General features: G+C 35.6%; 1 protein-coding gene across 1 annotated transcript; it reads left to right on the plus strand.

Moving 5' to 3' along the window:
* Positions 1–18394: 18394 nt before the first annotated feature.
* Positions 18395–19611, plus strand: LOC111895670 (cold-regulated 413 plasma membrane protein 2). Its single transcript, XM_023891747.3, has 4 exons — positions 18395–18679; positions 18795–18902; positions 18989–19059; positions 19173–19611. Exons 1-4 carry the CDS (start codon positions 18486–18488, stop codon positions 19424–19426), a joined length of 627 nt encoding a protein of 208 aa, XP_023747515.1. The 5' UTR covers positions 18395–18485; the 3' UTR covers positions 19427–19611.
* The last annotated feature ends 3420 nt before the right edge of the window (positions 19612–23031 follow it).

Here is a 23031-nt window from a genome sequence, read left to right on the forward strand (position 1 = left end):
CCTTGCGAAGACGTTAGTGGAGCGTGTGTGATTTACCGGCACACTAAATGGTTCTAAGCAAAGGTAGCAAAGGGTGACTCAATGTTTGTCATAGTTCGGTGGAGCGTGTGTGGTTTACCGGCACATCGAATAGGTGACTGTAACATGTGAGGGCACCATGTAAGTTTGCATGTTTATTCACACCCGCTTTGTGATCCTCGGCATCCCAGTCACAAACAAGAGGGGCATATCGAGATTTAAACATGCCATTGAAATGTCCAATGAATCTCAAAGGATCTAGGAGTTTTCATAAATTTAAAACTTAAATTTCTTTTTCGTTTTTCATGGTGGAAAATTAGTGAATTGTCATTCACTTACCTTCAAATATTCTGCAACTAGATTACGACATCCCTTTTCTAGGTTGTAGCATATTGTGTTGGGTCCTAGCCTTAATATCTCATTTGGGTGATTTATTAAGGACTCAATCAATCAACTAACTTGAATTTGTTTTCTCCCGTTTTGTAGATGTCAAAGTATGACAACTATGGTCTTCCCAAATCCCGTGGAACAAGCATTCCACATGAAAATGATATTCCACGATTTGATCGAGGAACAAGAGATCATGCTTCACTTCCTCCACCTCCTCCAATTATTCTCCCTAACCCACAAGTTCGAAGGCTTGAAAAGTTCAAGCTCACTCAAGCCCTTTTGGCAAGTAAACATAAAGAAGGAATGTGCACACGTCCTAGGGATGAAGTCACACATTGATAGGTTAAGAATGTTAGGATCCGTTGTCTGTGAGGAGATGGCTGTTGACTGGGTTCTTCAGTCACTTCCTAACTCGTATAGTGAGTTCGTAAGAGAGTACTATATGATGAACCACGACGTGACCCTTATAGATCTCACCTACATGCTTATTGCCGCTGAATTAGCAATGGTTTGGCGCAATGGAAAAGCAAAGTTGATTGGTGAATCTACCTTCCAGACCTCTATGGATATAGGCAATGACAACGAAAGACATGCCATGATCGAAGAGTTTGATCATAAGAGAAAGGAAATATTTGAAGTAGTTTCATGTGCTGTTCCAAAAGAGTCAATTTGCTTTTATTGCCAAGAGAAGGGGCATTGGAGACTAAGCTGTCCTATTTACCTAAGAGATCTAAGAGATGGGAGAGTCAAAACGTATGGCTCTGCTTTAGGTAAAATCCATTGACTAACTCTTTTAAGCTCCTATTCTAGATTCTTAATACATAATGTGATAAGATTACAATTGATGTTTTGTAGGATCAAAGAAAAGAGAGGAAGCTTAAGGGAAGAAATGAGCAGAATCTAACCATGAAGGAATGGATTTCGATCGCATTACTTGAAGATTAGATTCTTGAGCTGCTACTTAGAGTTAGAATTAGATTGCTAAGAAAGATGTATTAACATAGTTTTTCAATGAATTGCATTATAAGGACAAATTTTTTCCGCAATAAAATAAATTTTATTTATTTATCCTTGCAATGGCATGCATGCAAATTGATGTCTGAAGGTTTCTAATATTAGCAATAATGGATTTGATTCTTAATTATGTTGTTTGTGGAAATGTCGAGAATTTACCAAATATGGAGAGTTTCTCATCGCCCAAGCTTCAATTGGACAGAAACTTGGAATCATGCAACTTGGTTGCACGATGAATGAGAAATTTCATATTTGGAAATTAGACTAATTCATTGACAAAGTGTCAAGTGAAGAACTAGGAGATCGAGTACACAAAGTTGTGTGCTGATCAATTCCACCACAAGAATAACAAAGATATTCGTCATGATTTACTAAAGGTTTAGTAAATATGATTATACTTATAAGATTAAGTGTAATTTTGAATTGATTGAAAGACTTTAAATCAATAGCAGAACGAATAAGAAGAATCAAGTAGGCAGAAAGATAAAAGTTTCTCTATTCTAAGAAGAAGGGAGAGTACCTTTTATGCTTTATGATATGTCTTAATGATTAAGAACCATATCTCAATTGATCCTCTAAGTGAGTTTTAGTGCAATTGTATGTCTAAGAAGAGGAATCAAGAATTGAAGAAATGGTTAAATCAGAAAGTCAATCATACTTCATTCCAAAACAAGTCTTAGAGTTAAGATTGTGATATTGAGTGACAAGTATTAGGAAGGTTTATAACATTCATCAAATATGGAAAGTTGTGATGTCTCGGATAAGACAAAGACCAACCAGGACCAATTTATGAAGTGTTTTGATAAAAATTACACTAACTCTTGAATATTTGTTTGTCAAGAAATGTTTATTGACAAGAGAATCTTATATGTCAAGGAGTCAGTGGGAGTCTTAATGGTCTTGAAAGGTTTCAAGAACAAATCAAAATAGACCTTATCGATCATCACTAGCACACGAGTTGAGGTTTACAACCTATCGTGTTGACATTATTTTGTTTCTGTGCCGTTCCAATTAAGTTAAATATGCATGTGAGTTCTATGAGTTCTCATTTGAATGCATAAAAGGCAAGGACCTTGATCAATGAAAAGTACATTGATGGGAAAAAGTGAGCTGCTTAACTACTTGGAAGACATGGTGGGCAGCTGTGTTACCATAAGGCAAAGAAATCAAGATTAAGAAAGTTCGGTCCATATGAGTTTGAATTTGTCGTAAACTTTGGTTTTAACAAATTCACATGGATAGGAACACATACACCATTAAAATCTAAGTGTCATAAGATTCCCTCCTTCATGAAAATGACTATGAGGAAATGCTTTCACTAATAGAGATTTTAAGAAGATAGTGATTGTGAAATTGTATTCTTGAATTCGATTATGGTTACGGTATCCCTTTCCATGATTCGAATTGTGAGATTTGACAATTACTCTGAATTGTTTAGATACACATATGAGCTATCTATGGCAAAGGTGTATAAGTTTAAGAAGCCTTGATAAAAGATTATCAAAGCATTGGGTATTAGGAATATGAACTTAAAGAAATTCAATAGACATTGTTTTTCTGGAAGTTAAGATGGTTTCTGAATACATGTCAAAGCTAGTGGGAGCATAAGTGTTATGTTTATAATAATCATCTTGATAGTGGGAGCATAAATGTTATGATTGTATGATTATTATGGAAAGTATTGCAAGTTAGCAATATTAATTATACAAAACAAGAGTTATACCTTGCAAAGTTGTAAGCGTTGAATAGTTGTTTTGCTATAATTAAGGGAGAGAATATTATGCTTCATTTCAAATCTAAAGGCTTAGGTTGTGGAATGTTAATAAATTTAGTCAAGGATACATAGTGTGTTCTCAAATTTCGATTATGATTACGGCATTCCTCTTCATAGTTCGAATTTTGAGAACGTAGCACATAAAATATTATGGCAGAAGATTGATAAAGTATCAGATCTTTATGTAAGACATTATGCATCGTGTCCCATACGCTTCGAGTATAGGATCGATTGCAAATGCTATAATATTTTACCATTCTAAAATTTTCCAAATGTCTAGCGCATTTAGAGGGAAAAAGGACAAGAATCGGTTTTGACTAAGATAATTAAACAACTATCAAAGGACAATCCAAAGTTCGCCGAGGATTGGTCGCTTGTGAGTAGTTGGAAGCATGATATTGGATGGACCATATCGACATTATTATGAATAGATAAGATTCTATTGAGAATGAGTTGTCATATGGTAAGTATGGAAAGTTTTCCATATTGGGAGTTGGATATTGAGAATCAATGTCTAGATTAGAAACTTTTATGCAAAAGGATGTTCAAAGGAATGTACTTTGAGTGAGAGACATCATATCTAAGGAATTGTATTGTAACAATCTCCGATAGAAGACTTTGTAATTTCACTGGCAATAGTCATTGTGACTTTAGTGCAGTGACATTACAGAAGGATCGTTGCATAAAATGTTAGAATCTAGCATATTCAATAAGTGGCAAGAATTTGATATTCTTTCACTTATGAAAAAGGATTTGGAGTTGTGAAATGAGTATGATTGGAAATGTGTTCATTTGATCTATTTCACAAAGTAAGAACCATAGGTAAACATTGTGTGCATGCTAAGAGCATGGGACAAGTGTAATAATTCAAGTAAAAAGTTGATTACCCGAAACAACAAATAATGAGTAATCGATATGGTGATAAATAAAAGGTGTTTTATTTATGCTCAAAGGTTTGAGGCCATATGGGATTAGTATTATTCTTATGTTTCACTTTGCATGTTTTGACTTCCTGAATAATTTAATTGGTTGAGAACAGTCAAATTATTCGAACGGGCCACAGTCGTTCATATGTTGGAAGTAGGTATGATTAAAGACTATCGTGAATTGGTGTGTGGATTGTCTAAAAGGTATTAGACATAAGCAAATGTTTGCTGCAACGTTCATGAGTGCTTATGAATATACTTTGAGCATTGGATTAAACCCACGCTCACTTGGATCACTCCATGAATTGTATCATGAGTGATTGGTGAGACGATAACATCTTATATTCTTGAAACCGAGATGTGTGAGTTGTATCTTGCAAATCGGTTGCACATTGATAGTATGTAAACGCACCAGTAACTTGGTGTCATAAAACATATTGTTGTGTGTGATTCGGTGAGTGAGTGCAAGCGAGCATTGAATCAAAGTTTATCCGTTCCTTTTATCCAAAGTAGGATAAAAGTGATATCTTTGGGCCCCTCGATGATTTAGTGATGACAAACGTAAATGCTCGGCCGGGCTAGGGCTAATTTGATTTGTTCAATTAGTCAGTCGTCATAAATCGGAAGACGAGAAATAGTACAGAGAGAATGATTAGAAATCATGTCTCATACGATATCTAGAATAGAGGAATATATGATCCCTTATCTAAAGGACATGCGTATCTGATAGGATTAGAGTTGACAGCGGCTTTGGAAAGATACGATTGTAGATCAGGATCTAAAGTCATACGCATAATAGTTATTAGACTTATCCAAGTGGGAGACTGTTGGATTAGTGTCTAAGTCCATAACTATTTTGGTATGTACTTGACCCGATGGTGCATGGTCCTTTTGGGTTGCCTTCACCAAAGCAACTTGATAGGATGAATTATGGAGAGAAAGGATTAAATATGATTTATTAATATATTATGAGAATAATATATTAAAGGAGAAATCATATTGTTTAATTAATATTAGTCAAGAATTAATAAGAATTAAGTTTGTGACTAAAAGAGATTAATTAAACTTAAGGGACTAGAATTGTAATTATAAGATAATTGCAATTAGGCTATGGATTGCCTTATATTATAAGGTCGGACGAATTCTATGGGGAAACCCATTAGAAATCGTCCCAGGCCTTTAAGGAAAGGAGTTCATGGGTTGCTTAGGGCTTAAGCATCCAAATTAGGGTTTCCTTGTTAGATAACCCTAATAGCCTCACTATATATAGAACCCTTATGCTCCAAAAACGTGGTGAACTAATTGGTTAGGGTTTCCACACGTTATTGAGAGCCTCCTTCTTTTCTCCTCTTCATCCTCTTGCTCTTGGTGTTTGTGAACCATTAGAGGAGTGACATTTGTGACTCTAAGCTTTCTAAAGTCAATACAAGAAGGATTTGAGATTGTTATTGCTACATAACAATCAAGGTATGATCTAAACCCTAATTTATATGTTATATTGATTATCATATGTTAGATCTAGGGTTTATAGTCGTGGATAACTTGCATGTACAATAGAGAAACCTAGATCCAAGCATTAGGGTTTGTATGAGCACATAGGATGTTCTTATAGCTAAAACCCATCAGTGGTATCAGAGCCTTGATTGGTTTCTATTGTATTGATGCATTATGTGTTTATTCAAGTTGCAAAATCGATTTTTGGCTCATCTGCCTGATGAACTCGGCGAGTCCCATTGTGGACTCGGCGAGTAGGCCCCTACTCGGCGAGTCCATATGGGTACTCGGCGAGTTCGAGCGTCAGAAAGAGGGGATTTCGGGATTTCTTGTTGTTTTACTCATGGATACCTGCCTTATCTATTTTAGATCATTAAAATCCGATTTTATACATATTTATGAGTATATCCTTGATTAAACAAAAGATAATTACCAATTGATTAGATAATAGCTTCCTTATATGATTAAAGTTGATTATTTGTATTAATTGGGTAACTTATTTTGCAAGAAATTGAAATTAGGTCAAATATAGATAATGATGAAATTAATTGTTTAATTTATATTATTTGTTATTTGATCCTTGTGTTGTGAAAAGTTTCAATTTTCCCCTTTAGGTTTTATAGTTTAAATTTGAACTAAAAAGTTTTGTTTTGAAATTTAAATAGTTGAAATCCTAATGTTTTGAAAAGTTTTCAAAACTTGCCCTCAAGTTTTGGAATTTAAATTTTGATTAAAAGTTTGATTTTGATGTATATTTGAAATGTTTCAAAACTTGTCCTCAAGTTGTGGAATTTAAAAGTTGATTAAAAGGTTTAATTTAGGAATGTTAAATTCTAAAACCCTAGTATTGTTTTGAAAAGTTCAAATCACACCCTTATGGTTTTATTAATTAATTAAGGTGTATAATTAAAAGAGGTTTAAACAAATCCATAAAAGTTTTGGTTTACAATTTAATTGAATTAAAGGTATAATTGTTAAATTTGACCACATAGTATTTTAAAAGTATAAAATACACCCTATACTATATATAACATTAAAAGTCTAACATCATAGAAAACCCTAACCGTGTATTGTGTCTTTCTTGTGCATTGTAAGCTTGGAAGGAGGGCTTGTTTGAGGAAGAACTTGGAGAACAAGGGGATAGGAGCAAGGAAGGAGTGGGAAATCCGAAATCTGCCTCATTTGGCACCCATTGAAGGTATCAAGTCGACATCTTTATCTTGTTTCCTTCCAAATCTCACAATGTGGAAATCTAGGGTTTTATGGTTTGAGTATGGTGATATTGCAAGACATGAGCTAGATCTGAAGTTGTCACTTCAGATCTGAACCTTTCCCGAGTTCTAGATTTATAAAGTTCATGTCTTGGTCGTGAATGAGGCCCCCCTTGTGCATGAGACGCATTAAGAGCTTAGTTTTGGCATTAAGAACCTTTTTAGCCATGCATGCACGTAAAGTTTACAGCATTACGTGAAAGGTATGCCCTGGGAGCTTGGATCTGTAATTTGGAGCCACTGCATGGCTTAAAATGGGTCTGTATTGCTTAAGGACTGAAGGAACTCGGCGAGTCATATGAAGATAGCCGTGGGATCGATGAGTTGGATGAACAACTCGACGAGTACGATGAAGATTGCCATAGACTCGACGAGTTGCATGAACAACTCAGCGAGTCGGATGAGTTTTCCTTAAGTTAGGAATGCGTGTGTATCGACGTGTTACTAGAAGGAAACTTGACGGGTGGCCATAGGGCCTCAATCGAGAATCGTGGGAACTCGACGAGTCACCCCAGTGACTCGGCGAGTGGGTAAGGGTTTCAAGGAACTCGGCGAGTAGCCGAGGGTACTCGACGAGTTAAGGTCAACATGGACTGTTGAACTTGACTAAGGAGTTTGACTTTGACCAGGGTTAACTAGTTGGGTTATGAAGTACTCTGTGAGGATGAAGACTTATGAGCATGTTCGTATTATGATAATAGGTGGTGGAGTCTTTGACGAGTGATCAGAGAGCTATGATTTATTTACCGAGCTGACATCTACGAGGTGAGTTATCCTCACTATACTAAAGGGTCTAAGGCACCAAGTCCGGACCATTAGATTTGATATCCTAGTAGTTATTGATATGTTGAGTTGAGTTAGTGATGAATGCCAGTTGATATGCTAGTCGGGTAGATTTGTAGGACTGCCTGTGATACTGTATGATTATCTGTATGAGAATTAGTCATGATACATGTCGACATGTTATGTGGGATGGGTTGAGGTTGTACTACTCCGTGCGGTAGCCAACAAACCCTAGAGTATTCCAGATATGAGCTGAGGACCCGGTAGGCATTCCAGACTCATACTGAGGACTCTGGAGCATTCCAGATACGAGATGATGGCCCGGTAGGCATTCCGGACTCGTACTGAGGTCTCGATGTCATTCCAGATACGAGCTGAGGGCCCGGTAGGCATTCCAGACTCGTACTGAGGGCCCAGGGGGTAGTCCAACTTGAAAAGCTGTGGACCCAGTGCATGCTGTTCTGTTTTGATTGATATGATATGTTAATGTTGATATTGCTATGTGGACTGTATGTGTATCGGTATTTTGGGGGCAACTCACTAAGCTTTCTGGCTTACAGTTTCAGTTTACAGTTTCAGGTACATCAGGGGATCGAGGCAAGGCCAATGCATGATCGTACAGCTCCTCCTATTGTTTTTATGTTTCTGGGAAAAACTATGATAATCAATATTTTGAAAACAAAGTTGTAATGTTTTGATGAACTTGACATTTTTTAAAAAGTTTAAATTGGTTTGAAATTTTGGATGTTACAATGTAGGCGATGATCCTTAGGGAGAGTCCTTAGGAACAAACATATAAGTAAATGCGATGTAAGGAGATGAGAGGTAAATATGATGTAGGAGACGACCCTTAGGATAAATCCTTAGGGAGGGTACTTAGGAATAAAGAAGATAATGGGGATGGGTAATTGGGTTAATTGTTTGATGATTAAACATAATAATTATATTATTGTGGATTGAAAACCCTATGTACCCACTAGGTTTCCCAACCTGACCCACTCAGTTTATTTATATCACAGGTGTTGATATGAAGTCACATTACACTGAGAGATTAAGGAGATATAAATCACTAGTGATAACGAATGTAAGTTCTGTTTATGCTTATGTTTCTGTATTGACGATGACATCCCAAATGTTTTAAAATGAATAAAAACACTTTTCTTCGGAATTTCTTTGATAACGTATTTATCATGTTTTACTGGGAACAAATTCCGCAACATTTTTATTAAAAGAGGTACTCTGACTTTTATAAAGCATAAACAAAATAGGTCTTTTCTGGCCGTGAAAATGGGGATGTCACAGTTGGTATCAGAGCATTAGTTTAACCGAACTAGGAATATGGATTTATTTCTAGAATTAAACTTAGAATGCTAAGCAATGATTGTGAGGAGTGTCTTAGGTAATACACCTGAATAGATACAAGCACTAGCTTATTTAGGGAAAATGCATAATATGCTTTTATGTGCTAAATGAGTTATGATGCTAAATGTATGATTGGATCTATGGTCTGTTGCCGACCGGATCTAGAAACTTTATGTGTTCAGATTTCTAAATGTTTAATTACAGTATTAGAACAGGCATGTAACTTTTCGGAGTGATAAGGAGATTTACACGTCGATCGTAAATAAATTCTTTCTTATCTAAATTCTCGTCGCTACACACCGAATGTTTAAATTGGTGAATAGATCGAAATGGCAAGAACCCGTAGTGGAGATGGATATGTGAATGGAAACAGGAATCAATCACCAGTGATTGAGCAAATACCTATTGTAGTAGCCGCTCCTGAGCCAATCACGATGGTCGGAGTGCAAGGGTTGATTCAGATGATGTTGGATCGTCAAATGGAGGAAACAAGGCGTTTACTTCAACAAACTCGAGAGGAACTTACGATGCCTATTGAACAGCCCAAGCTGAATGACGGGCAGTCTGAGGAAGGGAACGACAGCAGGACCGTTGGTCAAGCTGATCCACCGGTGATTAGGAGGAACAATCAAGATGATGGAGTCGAGAGGAATGGATGCAAGTACAAAGATTTTCTAACTTGCAAGCCATCGACCTTCACTGGGAAGGAAGATCCGATCGGAGTCATGGATTGGATCTCAGAAATGGAGTTAGCTTTTATGACATGCGGTTGCAGAGGCAAGTTACAGACTACCTTTGCAGTATGTTAGTTTCGAGGAGGAGTAGTGCGCTAGTGGAACACTCTGGGGAAGACTTTAAGCCCCAATGAGCCCCTGCAACTAACATGGGCAAATTTTTTGGTACAGTTCAAACGCAAGTACTGCTCAACTCAAAACTTGCTTTAGCTAGAGAACCAATTCCTGACCTTGAAGAAGGGAAGCATGTCGATTGATGAATACACCAACAACTTTACCGAGAAAATGGAGCTTGCCTTGCGTCTTGTCCCAGATGAGTTGACGAAAATCGACAAGTACGCTAAGGGACTTCCATGGGAGTATGCAGTGCCAGTACGTCAAACACCTACTTTGGAGGTAGCTATCTGGGCTGCCTAGTCGGTTGAGGAGATGATCAAGGTAAGAGCCGCCAACAAGACTGAGGTTGGCAAAAAGAGGAAGTTTGAGGGGTCTGCGAAGCCCGATGAGAGAAGCAAGTCTAGTACAAGGAAGTTTAGAAGAAGAGGGAGTGAAGAAAGATGGTGCGAGAAGTGAAAAAAGAAACACTCTGGAAAATGCGGTGAGGAGGTGACTTGTTTCAAGTATGGGAAGCACGGGCATTATGCCAACGAGTGTAAATTCAACAAAAGGGTGTGTTAGAAATGTAATGAGGAAGGGCACTTCAAGCAAGATTTCCCAAAGAGAGAAGGGGAAACAAATCCAAATGTGCCGCCAAAACCAAAGGCAAGAGCATTCCATATGATCCTAGATGAAGCAGCTGACAATGCAAGGAATCAGGAGTGAGGAAGGATATATGGAGATCAAGTTATGAAGAAGCCATGTAGATAGTGTCATATAGTGTAGCCTATTAGAGGCATAATCTAGGGTGAACTTGAACACCCATGTAATCGTTTCAAGGAATAATATAAAACCTTCGTTTTGCTATCTAATGTGTGATTATCTTGCATGGTGACTTGGATAAACTACGAGACAATACTTGGGACTAGTGTGAGTAGGTGTGAATGGTATTAGAGTCCTATACTACCGGAAGCACAAGACTCATGCTTGGATTAGAGAAAGTCACAAGGTTACTAAGAAGCTAGTAAATGATACCGTTTTATTCAAGTATGTCGTTACCATCGTTTTGGTAATGACTAAGAAGTTGATTGTTATTCCGAACCTAGTGGTGATATCAAATCGAGTCCGACTAAGATGAATATGCTACGTGGTTCAGAGAACCAAGTTTGATGTAGCATCTGATTTAAGCCGGAAGATTGAAATAAAAGATAATCGAAGCAACCAATAGGAGTATCGGGAATCGCCGTTAAAGTAAGAAGCTTGTAGCTAGAAATACTACATGCTAGAATGTGATTATATCACATTAGAACATGAAGGAAAGTGTATTCCATTCCGGAATTTGACTCTAAGAGACCTGAGTCTAAGCGTTGCGAGACACGATGAGAAGTCATTGGAACATGATCCATCGGTCTATTGCGGAAATCAAACAACTTATCTTAAGTTGTAAAGAAAAAGAAGGAGTCTCCAGTAAGGATCGAGATTGTGACTTGAAGGTCATAATTTGGAGTCTAACGTGAGATAGGGAGCAGGTGCAAGATCAAGCACCGCCTGCAGTCAGGAAGTCTTAGAGTTAGATACTCGTTCGAAGAAACATAGAAGTTACGATTATTAACTAGGATGAAGAGATAACGTATGGAGGCATTATACTGCCTTGTTTCGTTGATGATTCCGGGACATAATCATCCTAAGGGGGAGATAAAGGTAACTCCCGCAGATCCGGGCAAGTCAATTTAGAGACAAAAGGCATAAAAAATGAGTTTTTCATAGAGGATTATTTAGAAGGAATAATCTTAACCAACTTGTAGAATATGTCTCAAGGGTTCCGTACATATAAAGAACGCCAAAATCCGAGTTATAACGAAGAAGTTATGGCCCGTCGAAGTTTTACAACAAAACTAACACGACACCGGGAGACATATATAGTGAATTTACGATGGAGGAATTTTTAGCCTTAGTGATCTAAACCAAAGTTGTAGTATACGTTAAATGATAGTTTGTTTTGTTTACTTCTTTTTATAGTTTATTTTAGCATATTTCATTCATAATTTAGATAATTTCCATGCATATTTTCCTTTTTGTTATTTTATGACTATTTCGGGTACTTTCGAATCTTGTGAGCATGATTGCAGGTTTTCGGGTCTAGCGGAGCGGGAGTGTTCGGGACGTATGGAAAGCGATGGGATTTGGTAGACAAAAAGGATGTTAGGCTTGGTGATTGTGGAGATGATGCATGGAGCGAGCTTGATGATTATTTGAAGGCTTGGAGAGAAATAAACTTTAAATTTGTAAGATGCGGGAGTTTATTCAAGCATGCGTAGATTGTTAATCGGGCGAGTGCACGAGCTTTGGAGGATTTGGAGAGGTCAAATTGGGCTTAAAATGAAGAAAAACTTGAAGAAAATGGGCTAGGAGGTGATTGGACTCGATCTGGGCTAGTGAGATATGCTTTGGAGGCCCAAAAACTCAAAAAAAACCCATGTCAGGCACCACCCGTGCAGCAGCACGCAGGTCACGCAACCTCCTGCAGGGGCAATTTCGGAAATCCATTTGGAAGGCTATTTGAGGAAGGTTGGTGCCCATCTTTTGGGGACTCTTGGACATCCGATTTTTGGAGATTCTCTCTGGAGTTTTGAAGACTTTTGAAGGCCAAGAACACTTGAAGAACATCATATTTTTACCTCTTGATTCTTGCTTAATGTTTGGTACAATTTTCTCTAACTTTGTTTCTTTGAGTTTAGCCATGCTTGGCTAAACTAATCTTGGTTGACTTTTGGTTAATCCTTTGAACTTTTGTTGAATGTTGAAGAATCCATGAACATGTTCTTGAATCTTTATGGGAATGTTTTGTGTTTTAATATCTTATCATTACTTGTATGTTTTAGTTCATGAGTGTAAATGTGTTTGTGGTGATTAGTTGGCTAATTTCTTGATTAAGTAAAGGATCCTCAAATTAGCAAGCAACAAATGATTTTTGTGTTGTTTTTGCTTCACACAATCATAAAAACATTTCCTCCAACATGGTGGTGAAAGCATTTGACCCATCTTGGATTTGGTGACTTTTTGGTTCTTAATGCTAGTTGACTTTCACTAATTACATGCTATTTGGAATTAGTGACTTTGACTAAGGAAATTGTTATGAGTTTCTCTAGCCATTTCAACAATTAAGAAAAGTCTAGGTAATCTCAAGCTCCTTGGATTACTATAGCCAAATTAAGGATTTAAATCAAAGTATTGCACCATTGGATTCTAATGATATGTTCATCAAAAGTCAAAGTGAGGAAACTTTAAGTCAACCATCTCTCCCTTATTGATTTTACATCAAACTCTTATTTTTGTTGCATTTGTCTATTTAAATCATAGTTAATTCTAGTTTGTTTCAAGTATTTCAAAACACCAAAACCCCCCATTTTATTTTTATTGTCATTTTACAAGTATTTTTACAAAGAGATTTTTCATAGTGTTATAAATTGAACCAATCTCCGTGGATTCGATCCCTTTACCACTATACACTATTTTAGTGTGTAATATTTAGGGTTATTATTTGTTTTGGCCTCGACAACCACCATTAAACCGAGAATATCCATAAAAAGAACGCCAAAATCTGACTTCGTATGAAGAAGTTATGATTTTTCTAAGATTCGGCTTAGTAGTGCACGACCCGAAACTCGAATTTTAGTTCGAGCAGTTTTTGGCTTACGCGACCTAAATGAGAGTTGAATATCTCATTAATAGGAACTCAACGGTAAAAAGACAGACGAAAACGGAGTCCGTATGAAGGAGTTACGAATTCTTCGCGGTCATTTAACAGTCTAAACTCCTCCTATTGTTAAATTTAAGTTTGGTCAAGATTTATCCAATGGAGTCTAAATGAAAGTTGTATATCTTGCTTTTACCTACGTCTTGATATAAAGAACGTTGAAAACAGAGCTCGTATGCGAGAGTTATGATTTTTCTAAGTCGGGAGGCTAATACACGATATTGGGTGACGTGGCACCACAAAAATTGGACACGTGGCACCACTAGAAGGCTACCACATGCACCAACTCGGCGAGTCTGATTCAAGACTCGGTGAGTCCATCAGATATTTTCACTATAAATAGAGGTGTCGGGCATTCCAACTTCCTCACACCTCACCCTTCAACTTTCTCTCTCTACACACTCTCTCTCTAGCCTATCCTAACCCCCCTAAAGTCTAGGTAAACCTCCTAGCACCCGAAGGAAGCCCCGAGGCTCCCGAAGCCCCGAGAAAAAAGCCTTTCGGATCAAAAACTCTGCTCCGGCAGAGCCCGGTTTTCGAGAAAACCCGTTGTAAATGAGCTGTGTCTACCCTATCTTTAGTATAGCTTATGTTTCAATATAGTAATGTTATTAGGACCTTATTAGGAGTATTTAGGCTATTATTATGGGTTATATAAGTATTGTTTAATGCTGATATAATAATAATAATAGCTAGACTATTAATTAGTCTCGTTAAACGTTAGACTAAACTCTAGTGGTAATGATATTAGGTTTCGTTAGGGGATAATTGTTTTAAGAGTAACGAAGTGCTATCGGAGTGTCGATTCACCTCCTTAACAGGTGAGTGCATAGTTAATTTCATCTTACACATATATATGAAGTATTTTATATAAATTACGTGCTATGTGTGTATATTATTTGAATACTTGTTGTCTATGCTGGATGAGCGATTTTATACATGTTTTGAAAGATTTATACGGTATATTTATTTTATATCTACAAATATGTTGGAATAAAACATGGGTAGATGAAATAGTTGATGTGTGATAAAATAAAATGATGAGAGATAGGTGATGATAGGAAGGTGATGATAATTAGGTTAGGATAGATAGGTGATGATGAATCGGTGATGTAGGATGAAAGATACTATAACCTTGTCTGGCAATTTGGAGATGTAGGCATCTACCAGAGTATAGATGGCGACCACGGACTACTATAGACAACCTCGTGGAAACACCAGCAGGCTCATAACCTATAGGTGATGAATTACGAGTTCAGGCGATGTTGTAACTACGTATTCATGCGGTAATACTCTAACCCCTTACTATGATTTACGAGTTCAGGAGATGTTGTAACTACGTATTCATGCGATGAAGCCCTAACCCTTTTTAGGCACATATTGAGGGAGTAATTTGACATCCCCATTTTCACGGCAAGAAAAGATCAATTTTGTTTATGCTTTATAAAAATCAGAGTACATCTTTTAATAAAAATGTTGCGGAATTTGTTCCCAGTAAAACATGATAAATACGTTATCAAAGCATTTCCGAAGAAAAGTATTTTTATTCATTTCAAAACATTTGGGATGTGATCGTCAATACAGAAACATAAGCATAAACAGAACTTATATTCATTATCATCAGTGATTTATATCTCCTTGATCTCTCAGTGTAATGTGACTTCATATCAACATCTGTGATATAAATAAACTGAGTGGGTCAGGTTGGGAAACCCAATGAGTACATAGGCTCTTCTTCTTGGTGCCGTCGGGCGCTCCGGGGCTTCCGCCTCGTGCTAGGGAGGTTCCCTAGGCTTTTCGGGGGTTTCGGGGGCTAGAGAGAAGTTCTAGAGAGAGAGGGAAGTTATGGGAGGTGTGAGGAATGAATGGAGGCCTCACCACTTATTTATAGGGGCTGGAGGAAGGTTAAAGTCATGAATTTTTAATATTCACGTCGTGAGCCAGGCTGGCTACAGCCAAGCGCAGCCTGGTGCTGACACGTGGCATCGCACACAGGGTGGAAATCAACCGATTTTCAAAAATTCATAACTTTCTCATACGAACTCCGTTTTCGACGTTCTTTATATCCACGCGTAGGTAAAAACAAGATCTATAACTTTCATTTAGACTTTGTCGGCTAATTCTTGGTTGATCTTAAATTTAATAGTAGGAGGGGATTAGACTGTTAAATGACCGCGAAGAATTCGTAACTCCTTCATACGGACTCCGTTTTCGTCTATCTTTTTACCATTGAGTTCCTATTAGTGAGATATTCAAATCTAATTTAGGTTGTGTAAGCCAAAAACCGCTCGAACTAAAATTCGAGTTTCGGTCCGTGCACTGCTAAGCCGAATCTTAGAAAAATCATAACTTCCTCATACGAAGTCAGATTTTGGCGTTCTTTTTTTTGTATGTTCTCGGTTTAACATATACTACAACTTTTGTTTAGATTGCTAAGGCTAAAAGTCGATCCGTCGTAAATTTACTATTTACGTTTCCCGGTGTCGTGCCGGTTTTGCCGTAAAACTTCGACGAGCCATAACTTCTTCGTTATAACTCAGATTTCGGCGTTCTTTATATGTACGTAAACCTTGAGACATATTCTACAACTTGGTTAAGACTATTTATTATAAGTAATCTTTTGCCGAAAAGTCGTTTTCAACCCCTATTATCTCTAAATTGACTAGCTCGGATCTACGGGCGTTACAATAAAGACGTGTGCAATATTTTCCTTAGTCTACTTTGCATTGATATGAGAATATAAATAAACAATACAATACATTTGGGCTATTGTTCTAACTAAGCTAACTGAAATACACTATATAATACTAAATAATATAACATACAATATAAACATATACGCTAATACTCATGTAACTAAACTATTTAAATTGGTTGTCAAACCAATATTTTAAAACCTATTCGAACCGACCGGACCGAAAACTAAAGACGCTAACGGTACAACAATGATCGTTTTATACTAATTTCTAGACCGATCAAACCGAACGGTTTCTTCAAAAATAGGATTGAAGCGATGTAATAGTTATGGTAAAAATATGTTTGAACCAATTTATTAGACTTAGATATTTGGATTTTACTTAGGGGTTGTTTGTTTACCTCTTAATTGAACAATTAAGAGGTAACCTCTTAAAAATTCAGATATGCTATGTTTGCTAGCCTATTATAAAATGTCTCTTAATTTTATAAATGCCTCTTAAAAAATCAGACATTCAATCGCATCTGAAAAAGAATAAAAGACTTATGTGCCCTCATAAAACACTCTCCCCCCCCCCCCCTTTTCCTTCAATACACACACCTCGTTTCTTCTTGAAGCGGTCTTCTTTCTCCCCGACAAACATCATCGGTGCTGCTTCTTCCTCCTCTACAACCGTCGGTTCGTCGCCTCCTTCTTCCCCTCGCACTCCAACCGCCATCGTCTGCTCCTTCCTCATCGTCGTCATCGGTCAAGGCAGCTAAGGTACATCGAACCCCAACTCCGGCCACTCCAATGCCTTCCTCTACCACTCCAGTGCTTTCCTCCTCCAACACTGTCACTCATCCTCCATCTACGCTACCGGTAAGCTTTTCTTCGAATTTGAAATCGATTTCCATGGAGTCTTAAAACTGAATTCCAAATAGCCCTTATAACGTTTTAATGTTGAAATCGTTATTATCTTTATGGTTTTGTTAATTTGATATTTGCATGAAATCGATTTCCATGTTTATTTTACTTGCACATGAACCATTCTATGAAATGCCTCAATGAAATTGTTTTAATTTCTAATTTATTTAAATTTCTTTGACTTTAATCTTTTTGCAGAAAAGAAACATTAGATGATAAAAACTGTTTTTATCATTTGTTTGATTGATATAGGCTATTGATAATGACCAAGGATTCCATATGGATGCTATCAAGAAGGGTGATAATGAATGAGTGTTTACTATGATAAAAACTTATTGTATCATTTGTTTGTATGAAATCCCAATGTTTTTTTTTATTGATTTCTTTATTATAGCATCATACAGATCTGATCATACCATTGTATTTTGAAAAAAATTATTTAGTTATAACAATATCATCCAAAAACAATGCAATTTTGATTGATATAGTTGGGTAGATTTGTCAAATATTTATGTTTGATTTTTTTTTGTTTAATTTTCGAGTTATGTTTAATTTTGGATTTTGTATGGTGTTTTTATAATTCTACAAAAAATAATACAGAAAGATAAAATAGTCATTTTTATAATTAGGCACAACAATTCTGAGGCTCCAACCAAACAAAATGTTAAAAATTTAGATAATAAAAGTTTAGACTCTCTTAGAAATTCAGACATTTTAAAAATTATGAAGATGACTGATTACCGGTTCAACCGATTCGACCGTCGGTTCAATTGGTGTGACCGTCACATATGTGGCAGTGTCGATTCAATTTCCTTTGGAAATGAGTTGTTTTTTTAACAGGTTAAATGACTGTCTTGCAGGATCTAAATTTTTAAGTTATCTGACCGTTTCAACTAAAAGATCGATTTCTAAAACATTGGTGTCAACTTAACTTAATGAGTAAAAAATCCCAATAAACATGTAAATTTTGGATTGGATTCAAATTGAATTCGGACCGTTTCTTTATGAGCACTAGATTTGAAGGACCATTGTAGTAATAAAACTAATTGGAGGGATGATATCATAAACTTCAATAAACAAAGGGGCAATTTTTGTAAATCATTTATGAAAAAATGAAAATATCATGTCGACGGCTTTATTACAGCATTAATTATGATATCAAGAAGTATCACCGTGTGTACTCTTGACCTCAGTTCCTACTTATATAGCTCGGCTCTTCCTCTTCCACAAATCTCATTCATCACGTTTAATTTCTAGAGATCACGATGAAGGGAGCTAAGAATTACTTGAGGATGTCGACTGATCCAACTCTATCAGAAGCAGCTTCCAAGTTGATCAACTCCGATTTGAAAGATATCGGAGAAGCTACGAGGAAATTGGCTGATCATGTCATCAAGCTCGGAGTCAGCGGTGGTTTCATCACTACCTGTCTTCAATGGCTCGCTTGCTTCGCCGCCATGTAAGTACAACACTAGCTTCGCATGATCACATCATCTTCTTCAGTTCTTCGTGTTTAATTATCGATTTCAATTGCATCTGAATTGACAAATTTTGCTTGATGTGTTGTGTTACAGTTATTTGCTGATACTCGATCGGACAAACTGGAGGACGAAGATCCTCACCTCACTTTTGGTCCCCTACATCTTCTTGACTCTTCCTGAGTGGCTCTTCGGAATTTTGCAGTAAAGTATCGATCCGATAATCGAAATTTGTCTCTCGATTCATTCTTCTTCGTGTTTTAATCATAAATTGTTTCGTAATTTTTCAGCGGAGACATCGGGAAATGGATCACTTTAGTCGGAGTCGTATTGCGCCTCTTCTTCCGTGAACATTACCCAGGTGATCTAGTTACCTTAATACAATCCGTAATTTAGGGTTTCAATTGAAATCGATTGCAATGAATTTCGTTAATTTGAAATCAAATCTCATTACGATTGTTCTGAAAAATACAGAATATCTAGAGTTGCCGGGATCGTTGCTCCTTTTGGTTGTGGTAGCTCCGAACTTCGTCGCCGGCTATGTCAGAGTAGGGTGGATCGGAGTGATTGTCTGCTTGGTTATCGGATGCTATTTGCTTCAAGAACACATCAGAGCTTCTGGAGGATTCAAGAACGCTTTCACCAAGAGCAATGGCATTTCCAACACCATCGGTATCGTTCTCTTGTTCGTCTTCCCTGTCTGGGCTATAATCGGGTTAATATTCTGAGATGTTTTGTGCTTTATGTGTATTCGATAACATGAATCCTTCCATTGATGTGTGCATTGAAGGTTCGTTTGTATTTATGTGATGTGAGTCTTTTTTTTTTCTTTGATTCGAATTCGCTAAATAAGTTTGATTCATTCTGTTCTCTAGTTTGTGTTAATGCATGGGTTGAAGCTCCAAATTTGTTATGGGAAGTGACTTTAGGGTATAATTCTTTGTCAATATGCAGTGCAAAAGGAAAGAGAAGAAAAAAACAACAAATTTTGGATTAAACTAAAACTAAAGGCCCCTTCCCTTTTGGGATTGTGGTTGACCAAATTTTGAACCCCACAAACGCTATTCAACTAAAAAAAATATCTAAAAGCACTAGAAATAAATTGTAAATTTGGTCCATATTATTTACTAAAAAATACATGTTTGGTCCAATTTTTCTCATCCTTATAACCGGTTCAAAATTGAAACTTCTACATAGATTTGGTTCTATATAGATTTGGTCGTTTGAGTTAACTTCTTTCCGGTTAAGTTGGTCACATACACCTTATGTGAGATATATTTGTCATTTTAGTAATTTATTTCCTATTATTTATTTATTTAAAATTAAAAATTTCTCGCACACCCTACTAACATAGCCACTGCACCAAGGTTCATGAGGTGGTCGGTGTAACCCCTCAAATTTTGTAGCGCAATGTAAATTTTTTGGCGTATCACCTCAAAAATCATATGTGCTAACCCTGATATTTTGTTTTGTGTCGCCGCTACTCCTCTCTCTCTCTTTATATATATATATATATATATATATATATATATATATATATATATATATATATATATATATATATATATATATATATATATATATATATATATATATATATATACAACAAATGATATGAGAGTTTTATTAGGCCTAGTTTGTTAATTAATTAGAGGTTTAATTAATTAATAAGAAATTTATAGACTTAAGTGGTTCAAATGTAAAGATGTGTAAGTTAGATATTTAGGATAATTACCAAACTTATGGATAATTATTTAGTGATCAAGTAATTATCTTATAAGGTTCAAAACTCTCTCTTTAAATAAAGGAGCCTTAGGAATGAAATGCGAGCGATTTCCATCCCTAAATTCGAGTACCCTCTTCCCAATCTCGAAAATCTCCCAAAGCTCAAAGATGTGGCGCGTCGACGACGAATCAAGAATCAGTTTTGGTGTTCAGTGTGTTCATCTGATCTAAATATGACAAGGTTGTTGATCTGCTTTTCGAATACGACTACGAAAAAAGGGTTATGGTTTTGGCTCTGTGCATCCTCTCCATCAAGAACTATGAAGATTTCAAATGACTGCAAGGGTATGTATTCATTATTATGCTTTTTTATTTTAGTTGTATTTAATTTGGTTAAACTTGGATCTCAATTGGATTATGAGATCATTTTAATATTGCTTATATTGTGTCTTTGTTGCTTCTTTTGTATCCCCACAACCCAACACCGATTATACGACAATATTATTTATTGGACAGAAAAAATATGTAGTTAAGCAGAGAAAATGAAATAAAACTACAATAGACGTACATATTACAAAAGTAACATTTTTTATGGAAATTTATTAATTCCAAATATCACATGTGTTTATTCCAATAATAATCTATCCAAAAGAGATTGTTATTTGCATAAGATTCAAACACATGTATGCTAAAATGTGACAATTTTTCCATGTTAATATTAAATTAGTATAAGTTTTTGAAAATGTTTTGAAAGACTTCTGTTTAAAAAATAAATTAAAGGAAAAGCTTTATTCGGACCTTATATTTAAAACAAAATTTTCATAATTCTTACTTCAAATAGTTTTCTAGAGCTTTTAGGATTATAGAGATTTTAACTTTTAATTTTAAGATAATTTTAGTTTTAAAAACTTCTAGCTAGTTTATTGAAGGGAAAATACCGGCAATAGTAAAAAAATGGGGGTTATTTTCAAAATATTATCACAAAAAATTGGATTTCCGGATATTGACATGGATTCCGCGGAGCTCCGCGTAATCAACTGTAGCTCCGCGGAATGACAAAATCATAAATAAATCAGTGTATTAAGAAAAAAACCCAAGATCCACTCCGCGGAGCTATCTCCGAGGAATGAACTCATTCTGCGGAGGTAACTCCGAGGAATGGATCTTCAGATTTTTTTTTCACATCGATTTTTCGGGGTTTATATTAATTCCTCATCTAATTATTTTCAAGAAAAGATTATCATACCATCATAATCTTTTCTTGAAAATAATTAGTTGGAGAATTAATATAAACCCCGAAGAACCGATATTAAAAAAAAAATTGAAGTTCTAATCCTCGGAGCTACCTCCGTGGAATGAGTTTATTCCTCGGAGGTAGCTCTGCGGAATGGATATTGAGTTTTTTTTTTAATACCCTAATTTATTTATGATTTTGCCATTCCACAGAATCCATGTCTATACCTGAAAATGTCCATTTTCATGTCTAAATTTTGAAAATACCCTAATTTTTTTAACTATTGCCGTTATTTCCCTTTATTGAATACTTAAACTTTGTTTGGCGTGCTTACAGCTAGCTAACATGTTAGATTTTTTTTTTGGAGCTTTTTTAAGTTATTATGTTCGACAAACCAAAAAGTAATTTATAAGATAACTATTTAGATTAGCTTTCTAGAGTTTTAAGGTTTTTAGAGATTTTAACTTTTAATTTTTAGATAATTTTACTTTTAAAAACTTCCAGCTAGTTTATTGCATACTTAAATTTTGTTTGGTGCGCTTATAGCTAGCTAATATGTTAGATTTTTTTCTTGAACCTTTTTAAGTTATTATGTTCGACAAACCAAAAAGTAATTTATAAAATAGCTATTTAGACTAATTTTTCGATATTTTTTTTTAATATTTCAAATATATCATTAATTTATTAGAAAAAGCATGTTCTTCTAAAAATCAATTTATGTCATTTTATATCTATCAGTTTATTTATCAGCTAATTTTATGAAATATCATTTTTTATTAACTTTTATATATAACAATTAATTTTTCAGCTATTATACCTAACATATACACAAATAAAAACTATGTATCTATGAATGAAAGTAAGAAGAACTACTTTCAATTAAAATTCCAACTAGAAACTGTTTATTTATGATGATTAATACATCAAGAAAACCACATATTAAGTTGGATTGAATTCTTACACCTAAGCGAATTTGACCTTATCTCTTAACCATGTACCTTTTGTTGTATGTCATCTCAACATTGGTTGGAATTCGAAATTGAAAAGACAAATATAGCATTATAATAATATTATTAAATTGAGAAAATTACAAAAATCATACTTGTAATATACATAAAATTATGAATCCCAACTCTTAAAATTTTATTTAACTTTTAGATCGTCTAACTTAAGGCTCCATCTGTTAAGTTTATATAAATTATAAACCAATAGTTTTATCTTGAAAGTTGAGGGAGTTAAAGAAAAACTATGTAAAAAAATTTAAGGACTATTCGGATAATAAAACTATTTAAAGGATGATATCGTAAATTTCAATATACATAAAGGACGATTTGTATAAATTACATTTTAACATCTCATATTTTCGACTGTGCG

Source organism: Lactuca sativa, chromosome 7 (genome assembly GCF_002870075.4).
Source record: "Lactuca sativa cultivar Salinas chromosome 7, Lsat_Salinas_v11, whole genome shotgun sequence".
Lineage (NCBI taxonomy): Eukaryota > Viridiplantae > Streptophyta > Magnoliopsida > Asterales > Asteraceae > Lactuca > Lactuca sativa.

What these genes read in the sequence shown, in the direction of transcription:
- LOC111895670 (XM_023891747.3), top strand. Translation starts at nt 18,486, where the DNA reads ATGAAGGGAGCTAAGAATTACTTGAGGATGTCGACTGATCCAACTCTA. An exon ending in CTCGCTTGCTTCGCCGCCAT is followed by an intron (nt 18,680 to 18,794) that starts GTAAGTACAACA and finishes GTTGTGTTACAG; the next exon opens with TTATTTGCTGATACTCGATC. An exon ending in TGGCTCTTCGGAATTTTGCA is followed by an intron (nt 18,903 to 18,988) that starts GTAAAGTATCGA and finishes GTAATTTTTCAG; the next exon opens with CGGAGACATCGGGAAATGGA.